General features: G+C 40.7%; 1 protein-coding gene across 2 annotated transcripts in view; it reads left to right on the top strand.

Annotated features, from left to right (window-relative positions):
* Nucleotides 1-16,717, top strand: part of LOC141111122 (bifunctional heparan sulfate N-deacetylase/N-sulfotransferase 4-like) — a 761,202-nt gene that overhangs the window by 708,772 nt on the left and 35,713 nt on the right. For both annotated transcript variants that reach the window (XR_012236388.1, XM_073603162.1), the window contains exon 12: nt 6,019-6,128. Coding sequence is in view for 1 of the 2 variants with exons in the window: in XM_073603162.1 (XP_073459263.1) it covers nt 6,019-6,128 (110 nt within the window). In the remaining variant the exon portion in view is untranslated. The remainder of the gene's footprint in view (nt 1-6,018; nt 6,129-16,717) is intronic.

Genomic DNA, 16,717 nt, shown 5'->3' with positions numbered 1-16,717 from the left:
ACAAATTTTTTTCCTGTTCGCATGTTCTGGTGCAAACCGAACAGGGGGGTGTTCGGCTCATCCCTAATCCTGAACCTTCAGAATTAGCACTGGAGCCGACTCATCACTTGAAACATCTGGGCCATATCTTGAATACTGACCTGTCAAGGGTTTTTGATTTATGAGAAAAACTTCTGAATCTCTGCTTCCATGTTTGAACCGGGATGAACCCGATCTTTGAGTCGAATGTAAGTTCGACTAGATGATCGGGTGTCTGGCCATTTGCCAAATACTGAACAATATGGGGCGATCGCGGCAAATTCGACCGCCACGGAATGCCCCATAATGCACTGCGAGATCGCATTGATGTCTGATGATGGGCCAAAGCTACACTCTGCTGTGAGAGCCATGATTGGCCAAAAGCAGGATGCCTTTAGCTAATCATGGCTCAGGGGGCTAAGTCCATGCCCCACACTATATAAGGCTGCTTACACGGCGCCCGTATATAGTGTTATGATTGAGAGAATGTTAGTTAGAGGCAGGTTAGTAAGTGGCATGCAGGCAGTTTAATATATATATATAATATATAGTTTTTCTTTTTTAATAAATCTACAAAAACGTCAACAATTCTGCGTTTTTCTGTCCATATGGGGTGCTGTGTGTACATTAATGAGGAAAAAAATGAACTTAAATGATTTAAGCAAATGGCTGCAATATAACAAAGAGTGAAAAATTTAAGGGGGTCTGAATACTTTCTGTCCCCACTGTATATATACAGTGCAGGCAGTCTAATATGACAGAATTAAGAAATAAATGGCATGGGGTCCCCCCCAGTCCATACCAGACCCTTATCCGAGCATGCAGCCTGGAGGACAGGATAGGGGGGACGAGCGAGCACCCCCCCTTGTGAACCATACCAGGCCACATGCCCTCAACATGGGGTCCCCCCAAAGCACCTTTGTTGTCCCCCCCAAGCACCTTGTCCCCATGTTGATGGGGACAAGGACCTAGTGGCCACAACCCTTGCCCGGTGGTTGTGGGGGTCTGCGGGCGGGGGCTTATCAGAATCTGGAAGCCCCCTTTAACAAGGAGGCCCCCAGATCCTGCCCCCCCCATGTGAATGGGTATTGGATACATTGTACCCCTACCCATTCAGAAAAAAGTGTCAAAAAGTAATAACCACAAAAGTCAGTTTTTGACAATACCTTTATTAAAAAAGAAAAAAAAAGTGTCCCGCTATGTCCATCCATCTTCAATCACACCGCCCGACAGACCCGAAAAATAGAAAAAAACAAAAATACGATGTATTGAAGTAACCGAGTGACCCTGACCCTTCCGATGTCTGTCAGAGGGTTGTCAGAGGGGGCGAGGTCATCTGGTTACGTCAGCAGGTGGCCCCGCCCTTGCCTATATAACAGCTGTCACAGTGAAAAGACAGCAGCTGGCGGGACGCCTCCCATGGAGGCGGAGTATTTTCATTTTTTTTTATATTTTTCGGCTCCGTTGGGTGGCATGATTGAAGATGGATGGACATTGCGGGACACTTATTTTATTTTTTTATTTTTTAATAAAGGAATTTTTAAAAACTGTCTTTTGCAGCTGTCATTCAGCTAGTGGTACCATTAAGACCAGTCATGTGCGCCAAGTTGTTAGGTTCTTTTTTTTTTCAGCAAATCGTCGGGTGGAGGGCATCATGAGTGATGATGGATTTACAATGTAGAATTTTTTAGGGGGGTTTGGAACTTGTCAAATGTTTGGGTATTTTTATTTCTAGGTTATTTCTAGTTTCATTTTTATGAATGAGTTGTATTAATATGTATGTAAATACAAACACCTGTACTAGCATCTGTAACCTTGAGGTAGTTGTGGATATACACCCTCAAAGTACAGTGTGTAGCTGGAACAATCCACACGGGTTGATCAGGAGGTGCATATGATATACAAGAAGAAGAATATCTATAATTAAGGAGAATAGAAAGGTCATAAGTCATAAGCAGTTGATATTTGCCAAGAAGTGTCTTGATGCAGTTCCAAATATACCACTACACAAGTAAAGACATGGCAAATGTAAATGAAAAAATATTGTGCACCAAACCCACAAAGTAATCTACTGCCAATAAATAGGTTTCAATGTAATGAGTATGGCAAAAATACATACAAGTTACCTGCCAAGACTGTACTCTATAATGATTTAAACCTTATATATATAAAAGTTGTTAGTAATGTATAGCAGGGTATGCCCTCTACTAAGGAGCAAGGCATGGCAGCCATACACCACCGCATAGTCCACCTACAGTAAAACTCTTTGTGTGTAGAAAGGATTACATGTCATAAGAAATACGGTATATATGAACTTCTATATGTACTGTCCTTAACTATGTTTTACAACATGATGGTGGGCAAAATGGGGGTGTATGCAGGATCTAAATGGCCCACACTGTACAATACTGTGAGTCCTAAAATAAATGCTTTGGAAGGAGTCTCAATCAACAATATGCTATATACAACTAGTGTGTATAGTGGCAATTCTGAGAGAATGTGGTACATGCAGGCATAGCCTTGGGTACACACACAGGACATGCTTGTTGAAAGGTTATAATCCTGCTTCTGGCAGTAAAGATATGTGCAAATATGACTAACAATGAGCATAAAGATCAAAGGGTATAGTACCTATTGTTTCCTTAAAAGCCATCAAGGAGGCTGCTATGGTATCCAAATGCCACATACAGAAAGTCCCTATATTCAGTAAGTCCTGTCTTGAGCCATGAAAGCTAGCAGAATCGGTATGTGGATCTTCAGGATCCAAATGACCTGCACTGTACTATACTGTGTTCTGTGTAAGTCCTAAAAGGGAACCTATGGAGTCAAAAAGGTGCCACTGGCCTATCACATCAAGCACTGCCAAGGGAATGATGTCAATAACCTGACCTAACTATGTCTAGGTCTATGTACAGCCACTTCTGCCCCCGGCTTGCCTCTAAGGAAATAAATCTTGGAGGTCAGAGTAAAAAGACAAATAAAACACATACACATGTTCACTCAGACATGCTCTAACCACAGGTCAGGGCATGCTACATAACATAAAGTCTGCCTAATCCATATTATAGTATCTAATGCCCTCATGGGCCATATACATTAGTCCAAAATTACAAAGTGTTAGGTCCAGCACCTGCAATTAACAAACTACTTATCTGACACTGCTATCCCTCTATATCCTCCTACAGGACTGCAATGCATAATAAAGATATCAATATGACAAAAAAAAATATTTTTATATATCAATTTACAGTATAATATTTACAAAAATTGGTAAAAACCTAAACTGTCATTCTGCCTAGGAGTTTGGTGACTTCCATGATCCAAATTCATCTTGTCTTTCTGGAGGACCTGTTGGTCAAATTTTCCTCCTTTTTGTACATGATTGGTAACCCAGAACCTTATTAAGTTCACATCTGCATTGTGCCATCTGCTATTGCAAACTTGTTTGGGAAATCTGTTCCTTAAGGTATATGCTTCCTTCTCAAAATGTGGTACTTCTCCATAAAAAACAGTGATGAGCAAGTTAGTAGCTTCTAAAGCAAGCCATACAATTTTCTTTTTCTTGGACCAGGGGTGGAAAGAAAGAAAATCCCTTAATTTCCCCATCAAAACAGTCAGTGTGGATGGGGAATTCACTCCCACAGCCCTATTGTATTCTGCCAGCGGTGGGGCCAGATTTGTCAACCTGGGAGTACACTTATAGGGTGATAAGCAAGTGGCACAAGCTGGGTGTGGCTGGACTGGTTAAGGAGCATTTCTTAATTAATGTGCACCATAAAAAGGGTATTACGTAATGCATACATTAAAGGAACTTGTGCAGTGCAGATGAGAACAGGATGACTTCCAGAATGCAAGAGATGTAATAACCTACAGAGAATTGTGCCCAGTGTACAAAACAAGTGAAGTGGCACAGTGTCCATACACACAGAAGAAGAACAGATACTAAAAAGAGAAATAAACCAGCATAAATGAAAAGAAATTTGCTACTGGGTAGAAGCCGTACTGAAAATTACACACAGTATACAAAAGACATGAATCAGTACTGTAACAAAAACATATCAAGTTTATATACCAAAAAAAGTACTAGGTAATGTTCAAATGTAAATGTTGTCATCCTTACATAAACAGTAACAAAAACTATATATATGACACAATGTGCAGTGCTAATAAAATAAGCAAATACTAAATACATATGCATAAAAACTATGTATAACATCAATATAAATAACGTGACATCCTCAGTCACACTCAGTCCTTATTGGAGTATAAAATTATTCAGCAAAAAAAATCCAAATAACATGTGATAATAGTGTCTTCATGCGATGTGCACACGACCCCCACCAGATGTACCCTCACCTTAAGGGCTTAAATAATAAGCCTGTATTATGATAATAGCCTGAAGTGATCCTGGGGTATTGGTATGCACCACAAGGCACCTGCTCCTCCCGGTGATAGCCCAGCTCAAGAGCCACTATTTTCTCCTGGTGTGTTCTGGGACTCTCCTCATATGTATTATATGCAAAAATGACAGAGGCGTGCAAAAGCGTGATAACGTTTAAAAAAGATTTAATTTCGAACAGAACTCCACATACATACAACTCACATTTCCAAAAAATAAAAACACCTTTAAAGTGCTATAGTGCTGAGGGGTGATCGAGTCACCTGTGGTCCGGCTCTGCAGCTCCGGTTTTACGGCATTCCCCCGTTCTGTGGCTGCTCTGTAACACTTCCTGGTAACAAAAACGAGACATGTGCATTTCGTTCAATCGAAATTCGGACAAATTTTTCATTATTTGGAAATTCGGATGCATCCGAATTTTCCAAATTACAATAGTAACGAATTTAAACAAATACGAAATAACGATTTGAATCGGAAAAAGATGGACGAAATTCAAATCGAATTCGATAAAACTTCGAATCGAATTCAAAAAGAATTTGAAAGCACATTTGAATCAAATAAAAAAAAAAATAGAAATCGATTTTCTAAAAAATAAATAGAATATAAAATAATAAAGCAATAAAATAAAAATAAAAGAATAGTAAAGAATAGAATATAATTTAATAGAAAGTAATAAAATAAAATAGAACGTGACCATCTTCTGAAATGCGAATTTTGAACAGTATAAATTTGAATTTGAGAATAAATTGGAAAATAATTCAAAACAATGGAAACTAAGATAAAAGAAAATAATAGAAAAACAATATATATTATATTTTATTCTATTCTGTTCTATTGTTTTTCTATTCTATTCTAATCTTTTCTATTCAAATTTGATTTCATTCTATACAAAATTCAAATTTTGTATAGAATGAAATAGAATTTCAATACAAAACATTAGAATAGATTTGCTTCATATTCAAATTAGAAAAAAATTTGACTGAATTTGAAATTCATTCTATACAAAATTCGAATTTTGGAAAATGGTTATATATATATATATATATATATATATATATATATAAATATTATATATATAACTATATAACTATTTTCTGAAATTTGAATTTCATTTAGAATTAAATCGAATTCTAATAGAAAAGATTAGAATAGAATAGAAAATAACTGAAAAGAATAGCATAGAAAAGCAATAGAACAGCAGAATAGAATAATATATATATATATATATATATATATATATATATATATATATATATATATATATATATATATATATATATATATATATATATATATATATATATATATATATATATTATTCTATTATTCTAAGTTTAGTAATTGTTAATAACACACTACACTTAGTCAACATCTAATTTATAATCCATATGAAACTCCAGACAAGTATCTGACTACATAGCTGAAAAAAGTGGTAAAGCATTGGATTTAGCACAGTTTAGTACATGTTAACACGCTACACTTACTCAACATCTAATTTATAATCTATATATTCAGTATGTTATCTTGGTGTTGCATTTCAAGTTATGAAAAAATAAAACACTTTGAAAATTGATACTAATTAGAACATTGTGTCATTTCAGCTGTTAATTATTGATGGGCAACATTTGAGGAGTGATCCAGCTATTGTCATGGATGATGTTCAAACATTTCTAGGAGTCTCTCCTCATTATAACTACTCAGAGACTCTAACGTAAGTATATTCCCTTTTGGGTTTTACTTTGTTTGATGAGGCACCATTAAACATTGACATAAGTAGCCTTCGCATCATTATGTATATCAAATGAGGAGTGTCGCATAATTCAGTATTACTATATATAACTTATGGACAATGTCTGCCTTGTTCAGTCATTGAAAAATATATTCATTGCAGTCAAAACTGTGCTTTGGGAATAATTTAAAAACTCAGATCTACTTCACTTTCAAAGCACATTGTGTAAAGTACCCTCCAGAGGAATTAAGGAAAACATTATAATGTAAGTTCTGCAGTTATAAAATCTAAGAAAAATTAAAGCAACTGTGCTGCCACATGATTAATTTGGTGAAATGTGTACTTAGCTTTAGCCAGGACATGTGACATCTAGCTAGCACTAGATGCACTAGGATAGGTAGACTGGGAAATTCTAAAGGTTTTACCTCTCATTCTCCGTTTAATTATTTTACACAGACATGGTGGAATAATTATATGTCTGCAATGTTATAATTAAAATAAGGGCAACTAAAGGTTAATCATAAGCATATAAACTTGCTTTCCAATTAATGCAACTATTAAATGCTAAGGGAGAAATACTTATTATGTATTTCCTCTATAAAATCCAAGAAATCCAAGTCCATTTTCACTATAGTTAAAAATAGGTAAACTTGTGTAGCTGAACTCCAGGCAAACAACGAATGCTGTAAAAAGCATATACTGTATGTTAAAGTAGATTGAAGACATACTGGTGCTTTTCAGGTGCTACGCAGATATATTTCACTACATTATATATATTTTTTTTAAATCTTTCATTTTTTTGGAATAATCACACATGATAAAAACTTTCTTAAAACAAAAACAAAAAAAACACTTTTTTTTAGGAAGCCTACTTAGATCTGTGTTCAATTTTCCACAATACACATTTTCACAAATTATTCTGTGTCAAATAGTAATAAAAACACAGAGACAGTTTTTGACAATTCCTTTATTAGAAGAAAAACAAAAAAAAAACAATATCATTGACCCAGCATGCACCGGTCGGTGAAGTCACAAGGGGACAGCGGGGAAGCCCGCTGACAGCTAATGACTCATGGTTTTTAAAGACACGGTGGCCGGCTTCCGCGCCCCGCTCCTTAAGAACATATTGACCGTGCTTTCAGCAGGTGAAAAGCTTCGGTGGGTGAAACACCGAATGGGTAAAGTCCAAGCCAAACTTTTGCTCGGCCTCAACCATTCGCTCAATACTACCCAGAAGGTGATTGAGGAGCCTATAAATAGTATGAGCTGTAGAAGAGCAGCGTCTGTTCAATGGATTCCAACTGTTTCGATGGGGGTGACTACCCCCCTGCCTCCAGCTGTTCTGGAGGCAGGGGGGTAGTTCATCAATGTTCTAGCAGTGGGAGCATGGGGGGGGCTACATCTCATCAGACACCCTGAGATGATACTGTAGCTTCCAATAGTGTCCTACCTTTACTTTTGGCCTCTTCTTCTTTTATGGGAAGATTGTACTCTGGGCTGAGCAAAAGAACTGATTCTAAAGTTTTTACAATAGAGAAGAGTGTCCTCTTGTTTCTGTTAGTGGTTCTTGAGTATCTCCATACTACCCTACACCCTATCCAAGTTACCTTTAAACTAACACAAAAAATGACATCCTCTAGACTGCTCCATGTGTCAGTGAGCCTGGACTGTGCTCTGTGTGTGCTGGCAGCTTCTGCACTAGTGAGGGAGAACTCTGTTCTGGAAGTGTGCAGTGACTGTGCCTCTGACCATCATCAGCTGGTGGCTCTCGGAACTACACAAACTGCACTGCACACAATTGCTGTTTATATTGTTTTCCTTGCAGATTGGGGTCTCTTTACAAAGTGAAGCTTCGTAACATTCACTAAACACTGGGGAAAATTACCTTACAGAGTGCAATTTCACTTACAAAATAACCAGTGTATTTAGTAAATCAACCCCAATGTATTTTTTGAGTCAGTTGACTGCTTCACCAGGAACTGTGAAAAACGTGATTTGAACAGTTAGTTAGAGCTTGCGACATCCAGTTCCTCTAGATATCCCAGGAAAAAGTACAATAGAGGGTATAAAAAGGTTAAGAGGGAGTCTTAAGCGCCGGTTCACATTAGAAGCGGCACGACTTGCAGGTCGCCTCACCGAGGCGACCTGTACACGACTGCCGCGGCGACTTGCAAGACGACTTCTGTATAGAAGTCTATGCAAGTCGCCCCCAAAGTAGTACAGGAACCTTTCTTCTAAGTCGGAGCGACTTGCGTCGCTCCGATTAGAACGGTTCCATTGTACAGAACGGGAGGCGACTTGTCAGGCGGCTAGGTCGCCTGACAAGTCGCCTCCGTGTGAACCGGCTCTAACTGCCATCAGAACCTAATGCAAAAAAATGGATTCTATGACAAGGTTCTAGAAATCTAGATCCTACCAAGTGGCATGTAGAATCTTGCTTCTAGGTGACTGCTTGTCAGTTAGGCTTTGTTCCACTCACAAATAATCCTGTTCATGCTCTTTCTTTTGGACTGTTATAATTCAGTTCACTAACAGCATCTTCTTTTTTAAACCAGGAAGTATCTGTGTCCACTGCTGCTAGTGTGTTTATGCCACACTGCACAAATAAGTCCACAAAAGCTGTACAAGATATTACAGCTGACCATAGATGGCTCTGTATTTGTGTATGTCCTTAGCTGACCAAGTTAAAATGGAACTAAAAAGCTGAGGAAGCTGCCAACTTTTTCTGCGTTGCTATGGTACTGCACATGTGATCTGTTATGACACCGACCATTTCATGGCTTCGCAGTTCATTTAAGAGTACAAGTAACTGTGACGGTTATCATTCACAGCCCGTCTTGATTGTGTTTTTTGGGAAACCATTAAATCAATGGGAATAATTCTGCTTTAAGATCTCCTCTTGCATGAAGAGGAGATTCACCCAATATATCACTCAGAAAGAAAGGCAATATTCTAGTAGTGATGAGCCAAACTGTCCTGGGTTTGATTCAGCAAGGGTTTCCCTAACTTCAAAGAAGTTCAGATGCTGAACCTCAACCCAAGTGAAATCAATAGGGCCAAATATGTCAAATTAAAAATGCCCATTTTTAGGGTTAATAGTCAAGGGGGTGCCAAAAATGTAGCATGGGGTTGGGCACTATCCTGAGGTGCATGTACCAATACATTTTTTAAAATTCTATTCCATACAGCCAGGACCAAAGATTTTTTAAGCACTGACATTTATAAAGGAAAAAAGAGTTTTTAATTATTGGAAAATTACATCTCCCTTTTGCTTCTTTCTTGCAAAAGAAAAACATGGCCCACAGACCCCAAAGGTAAAATACATATGTAATTAAATTGTGATCACACTGTTTCTCAATAAATGTGAAATGTGTATTAATGAAATAAAACATAAAAGCAAGTATGAATGAAAAGCAGCTAATAAAAACTCTAACTGACAAAACTCAAAACACTATGGTGTCCGTTTATAAAAGAGAAAAGTCGCGATCCTCAGGACCACGGCTGATCTCTTCTGTGTAGTGGTGTATGTAGCTGAGATGAGAAGCGTAGAACATGTTCTCGACCCCTCATCACAGTACACGACCGTTCTATCAAAAACGGACTGTTTATGAATGTGAGATCTGAGGATCTCACTGGCCGATACATATACCTGTCCCAGATTCTCCAGTTCAGACGTAGAGAATCTGGGAGAGAAGCTGGTGCAATTATTTTTTCCTATGTATCAGCACCAGTGGGTAAAAAATGTATGTGTGTGTGTGTGTATATGTGTGTGTGTGTGTATATATGTATATATATATACATATATACATATATACATATATATATATATATATATATATATATATATATATATATATATATATATATAAATATTTATATACTGTATATACAGTGGGGCCGGAAAGTATTCAGACCCCCTTAAATTTTTCACTCTTTGTTTTATTGCAGCCATTTTCTAAAATCATTTAAGTTATTAATGTACGTATTTATATTATTTAAGTCATTAATGTACACACAGCACCCCATATTGACAGAAAAACACAGAATTGTTGACATTTTTGCAGATTTATTAAAAAAGAAAAACTGAAATATCATATGATCCTAAGTATTCAGACCCTTTGTTGTGAAACTCATATATTTAACTCAGGCGCTGTCCATTTCTTCTGATCATCTTTGAGATGGTTCTACATCTTCATTTGAGTCCAGCTGTGTTTGATTATACTGATTGGACTTGATTAGGAAAGCCACACATCTGTCTATATAAGACCTTACAGCTCACAATGCATGTCAGAACAAATGAGAATCATGAGGTCAAAGGAACTGCCTGAAGAGCTCAGAGACAGAATTGTGGCAAGGCACAGATCTGGCCAAAAAAAATTTTGCTGCACTTAAGGTTCCAAGAGCACAGTGGCCTCCATAATCCTTAAATGGAAGACATTTGGGAAGACCAGAACCCTTCCTAGAGCTGGCCGTCCGTCCAAACTGAGCTATCGGAGGAGAAGAGCCTTGGTGAGAGAGGTAAAGAAGAACCCAAAGATCACTGTGGCTGAGCTCCAGAGATGCAGTCGGGAGATGGGAGAAAGTTGCAGAAAGTCAACCATCACTGCAGCCCTCCACCAGTTGGGGCTTTATGGCAGAGTGGCCCGACGGAAGCCTCTCCTTAGTGCAAGACACATGAAAGCCCGCATGGAGTTTGCTAAAAAACACCTGAAGGACTCCAAGATGGTGAGAAATAAGATTCTCTGGTCTGATGAGACCAAGATAGAACTTTTTGGCCTTAATTCTAAGCGGTATGTGTGGAGAAAACCAGGCACTGCTCATCACCTGTCCAATACAGTCCCAACAGTGAAGCATGGTGGTAGCAGCATCATGCTGTGGGGATGTTTTTCAGCTGCAGGGACAGGACGACTGGTTGCAATCGGGGGAAAGATGAATTCGGCCAAGTACATGGATATCCTGGACGAAAATCTTCTCCAGAGTGCTCAGGACCTCAGACTGGGCCGAAGGTTTACCTTCCAACAAGACAATGACCCTAAGCACACAGCTAAAATAACGAAGGAGTGGCTTCACAACAACTCCGTGACTGTTCTTGAATGGCCCAGCCAGAGCCCTGACTTAAACCCAATTGAGCATCTCTGGAGAGACCTAAGAATGGCTGTCCACCAACGTTTACCATCCAACCTGACAGAACTGGAGAGGATCTGCAAGGAGGAATGGTAGAGGATCCCCAAATCCAGCTGTGAAAAACTTGTTGCATCTTTCCCAAAAAGACTCATGGCTGTATTAGATCAAAAGGGTGCTTCTACTAAATACTGAGCAAAGGGTCTGAACACTTAGGACCATGTGATATTTCAGTTTTTCTTTTTTAATAAATCTGCAAAAATGTCAACAATTCTGTGTTTTTCTGTCAATATGGGGTGCTGTGTGTACATTAATGAGGAAAAAAATGAACTTAAATGATTTTAGCAAATGGCTGCAAATAACAAAGAGTGAAAAATTTAAGGGGGTCTGAATACTTTCCGTCCCCACTGTATATATATAAATATATACAGTATCTCACGAAAGTGAGTACACCCCTCACATTTTTGTAATATTTTATGATATCTTTTTATATGACAACACTGAAGAAATTACACTTTGCTACAATATATAATATATACAAATAATATATAATATATAATATGCTAATTATATATATATACAATAAGTAGAGAGTGTACAGCTTGTATAACAGTGTAAGTTTGCTGTACCCTCAAAATAACTCAACATAAAGCCATTAATGTCTTTACCGCTGGCAACAAAAGTGAGTACACCCCTAAGTGAAAATGTCCAAATTGGGCCTAAAGTGTCAATATTTTGTGTGGCCACCATTATTTTCCAGCACTGCCTTAACCCTCTTGGGCATGGAATTCACCAGAGCTTCACAGGTTGCCACTGGAGTCCTCTTCCTCTCCTCCATGACGACATCACAGAGCTGGTGGATATTAGAGACCTTGCGCTCCTCCACCTTCCGTTTGAGGATGCCCCACAGATGCTCAATAGGGTTTAGGTCTGGAGACATGCTTGGCCAGTCCATCACCTTTACCTTCAGCTTCTTTAGCAAGACAGTGGTTTTCTGGGAGGTGTGTTTGGTATCTTTATCATGTGCCTTTAGTATGTTACAGTACATGTTGGCATGCATGGTTCCCTCAATGAACTGTAGCTCCCCAGTGCCGACAGCACTCATGCAGCCCCAGATCATGACGCTCCCACCACCATGCTTGACTGTAGGCAAGACACACTTATCTTTGTACTCCTCACCTGGTTGCCACCACACACGCTTGACACCATCTGAACCAAATACGTTTATCTTGGTCTCATCAGACCACACGACATGGTTCCAGTAATAAATATCCTTAGTCTTCTTGTCTTCAGCAAACTGTTTGAAGGCTTTCTTGTGCATCATATATAAGAAGGCCAGTATGGTCGCCTGAATTTATGGGAGGAGCCCTGGGGGTATTTAAGCAGACCACTCACCTGTGGTCATTGTCGGTTTCGGTGCGTGATAGCTCACCTCTCTAGGCCTGCTCTTCCCAGCTCACCTCACGGTTTATGAGTCTGTGCATTTAATTTCCAGTGTGTTGCGGTGTCTCCGTTCATAGTCTTCATTGGCGGTTCTCGCTCGCTGTTGCAGGTAGGATTCGAACCTTTTCATATCATACGCAAGTCGCAATTCGGTACGTTTCCTATCTCGCATCCCTTTCATAGCTAGCTGCCTCCGAGTCATCGTTGGTCGTGTCTCAACATCATTCTGCACAGGCCTAGTGCATTTGTAGGTTCCCTCTGCCTTGTTTGTCCCCCCATCACCGCTTTTATCATCGAGATTGACACCTTGCGAGCCCCGTCGCGGGGCATACCAGGCCCTTAAGTCTGGTATGGATTATAAAGGGAACCCCTACGCCGAAAAAATGGCGTGGGGTCCCCCCTAAAATCCATACCAGACCCCGATCCGAGCACACAGCCTGGCCGATCAGGAAAGGGGGTGGGGACGAGCGAGCGCCCCCCCCCTGAACCGTACCAGGCCGCATGCCCTCAAAATGGGGGGTGGGTGCTTTGGGGGAGGGGGGCGCCCTGCGGGGCCCCCCACCCCAAAGCACCTTGTCCCCATGTTGATGAGGACAAGGGCCTCTTCCCGACAACCCTGGCCGTTGGTTGTCGGGGTCTGCGGGCGGGGGGCTTATCGGAATCCGGGAGCCCCCTATAATAAGAGGGCCCCCAGATCCCGGCCCCCCACCCTATGTGAATGAGTATGGGGTACATGGTACCCCTACCCATTTACCTAGGGAAAAAGTGTCAATAATAAAACACACTACACAGGTTTTTAAAATAATTTATTAGACAGCTCCGGGGGGGTCTTCCTCTGGTTTCGGGGGTCTTCTTCCGGCTTCGAGGGTCCCTCCGGTTCCCCTTCTCCCGGCGTCTGGTTGGTTCTTCTCGGCTCTCTCTGGCCTCTTCTCCTGGTGTTCCAGTTCTTCTGCCGGCTCCTCCGCTGTCTTCATGCCACTCTTTTGCCAGCGGAGGCCTGGACTTCTGGCTTCTTGTCTTCTTGGCTTCTTCCCTCTTCTCTTCTCCAGATGTTGACACGACGGTCTCTCTGGCTGGACTGCTCTCTAAGCACTCCACTGTGACTTATATAGGCGGAGACTGTGACATTTTAGGGGCGTGGTCACCAGGTGATGTTAACCACGCCCCTAAAACATCAGAGAGGAGCTTCTGTAACCCAGGTAAGAGACACGCTGCTGTGCAGGAGAGTTATCTCATGTGAGCACAGATTAGAACAGGCACACTGACACTGCAGCTGGCCTGCCAGCACAGACATGACACAGACTTACAGATCGAAAAGTTTTACAATGTAAATGATCCTAACACCTCCTGAGGGGCCCCCCACCAACCTGAAATGGGGACTGATGTTGAGAGGTACTCTGATGTTATGGAGGGGGCTCTGAGGTTATGGAGGGGGCTCTGATGTGTTGAAGGGGGCGCTGATGTGATGGAGGGGCTCTGATGTGATAAAGGGGGCTTTGATGTGATAATGGAGGCTCTGATGTGATAATGGTGGCTCTGATGTGATGAAGGGAGCTCTGATGTGATGGGGGGGCTCTGATGTGATGGAGGGGGCTCTGATGTGATAATTGGGGTTTTGATGTGAAATGGGGGCTCTGATGTGATGGAGGGGGCTCTGATGTGATGGCGGGCTCCGATGTAATGGAGGGGGCTCTGATGTGATGGAGGGGACTCTGATGTAATGGAGGGGGCTCTGATGTGAAATGGGGGCTCTGATGTGAAGTGGAGGGCTCTGATGTGATGATGAGGGTTCTGATGTGATAATGGGGACTCTGATGTAATGGAGGGGGCTCTGATGTGAAATGAGGGCTCTGATGTGAAATGGGGGCTCTGATGTGATGGAGGGGGCTCTGATGTGATGCTGAGGGCTCTGATGTGAAATGGGGACTCTGATGTGAAATGGGGACTCTGTCCATTGCTTTACTGACTGACAATATCCACTAAGGTGGGCCAAGTTTAGATTTTTGCAGCGTCATTTGTTTTACTCTTTCTCTCAGACCCCTTTCACGCTGAAGACAGTTTTCAGGCATTTTAGCGCTAAAAATAGCACCTGTAAAGCTCCTGAAAACTACCCGAGTGCTTTCAGACTGGAGTGGTGCACTTGTGGGACAGTGAAAAAAGTCCTGCAAGCAGCATCATTGGGGCAGTTTGGGAACGCTATATACAGCTCTACCAAATAGCCCCTGACCATTGCGTTGAATGGGCAGTGCTTCCGAAGTGCCTGAAAAGCACTTTGGGTGCGCCGCAACACAGGATTTTTTAACCCCTTCTTGGGGGTTAAAAACGCCCTGCTAGTGGCTGAAAAGCGTCGCTAAAACAGCAGTAAAGCGCTGCTAAAACGAGCAGCGCTTTACCGTTAATGCGGAGCTGTCCCAGTGTGAAAGTATCCTAAGTTTTCCCTAATATTAAGTTTGGCCTTGCTGGTTAATTTCTTAAGTAAGGATGCTGAACCCTCTGAGATCTTTGATAACTTTCATATTATTCAGGTAGGTCTCCATTCCTCAGAGGTTGTCTGCTCCAGATTACACCGTGTCAGTGGGGAAAAGTGCTCACTGTGTCAGCTTGTGTAGGTAATTCAGTAAACGCAGTGGCCCACCAAGTCCCATCCTGGGCGCTCTGAGTGAGCAGTTTCACCTACACAAAGTGACGGGGCAAGTGCACTGTAAAAGCAGCAGATGGTAATGGTGGGCCCCAGGTCAGCTTTTGCATCGGGGTCTACAAGCTTCGCCTCTGTGCACCAGATTTTGCACGCGGTATGTGGAATACATCTGAGTAGTGCCTGGAAAATCTTAGTATGTCTTCAATCTATTTTAATATTATAAGAATATTATAAGAATTATAAGAATACATAGCAAGGGACCTGGTGCACTGACACAGTAGGCCAACCTAAAGTTCTCTTCAGTGATTATGTGTTAAAGTAAACCTGACATAGTTTAGAACTGTTCTAAGGAAGCAACACTAAGCACATCTGTCGAACACCAGAACTTCTGTAGGCAGAGAAATCTCTCACATTTTACAGTAAATTGATCAAGTTGGCACCAGAAAAGTGAAAGGCATAATCCAGACTTTGGTAGAAGTTTGTATTTTACAGAGATCAATTAGAAGACTAACCCATTATTAAAATTTAAAAATAATAATTTTTAAGTCACATTTACCTCATTTGGCTATTTGCCAAATAACTTTCTAATTCTATAGAGCCAGTCATCCAGGCACCTCTGCCAGACCATATATTTAGGGTAAAGGGACCTCGCTTATGTCTTTTGCACTGCACTAAATTACAGTTTGGTCATCAACTCATCCCATCCTACCTGGATAGTTAAAGAGCATCTCTCAATTGATGGGATCATCACATTGCACTTTTGTCCTGTCAAAAATCTCTAGATGATAAACTGGCAGCACTTTGCAGATAAGTAGAGCCTGAGTGGCCGGCAGTGATGCCCCTCCCTATTCCTATCTGAGCCCTGCTGCACAAGGGATTACTGAAAGCTATTATAAAGACACATTCATGCAGTTTTAAACAGGGTCAGTTACATTTAAAGTAAGCCTTTCAATACCTTCAAAACATAACAGTAAATATTAACCTTTCCTATTGTCTGTGTTGCCAAATTCTGGTCCATTCAAAAGGAATACTATGCAGAATCCTGTGCTCCTGAGAGGCCAATGATAACAAAAGTGTCGATCTCCTATGCCCTCCACTGTGCACAGTGGTTTACCCCGCTGTCATCCATGTTATGAGACTATGTTTGCGCTGACAAGGTCACTTTAATGATTTTTTAAATCAATGTATAAACTGGTTTATAGCCCTATTTTATTTAATATATAACTGCCTTGGGTTTGGTATGATAATATTATAAAATTTTTGGTAATATTTTGTAATAGTATGTTTACTACTGTAGTGCTACCCCCAAAGGAACCGATTGAGTATATTTGGTTCTGTACTCTGCCTCTCAACACCAAGAACAGTCTCA

The sequence above is a fragment of the Aquarana catesbeiana genome, linkage group LG01 (genome assembly GCF_042186555.1).
Source record: "Aquarana catesbeiana isolate 2022-GZ linkage group LG01, ASM4218655v1, whole genome shotgun sequence".
NCBI classification, from domain to species: domain Eukaryota; kingdom Metazoa; phylum Chordata; class Amphibia; order Anura; family Ranidae; genus Aquarana; species Aquarana catesbeiana.
The sequence above is the reverse complement of the archived record's forward strand: the minus strand, read 5'-3'. Positions and strand labels throughout refer to the sequence as shown.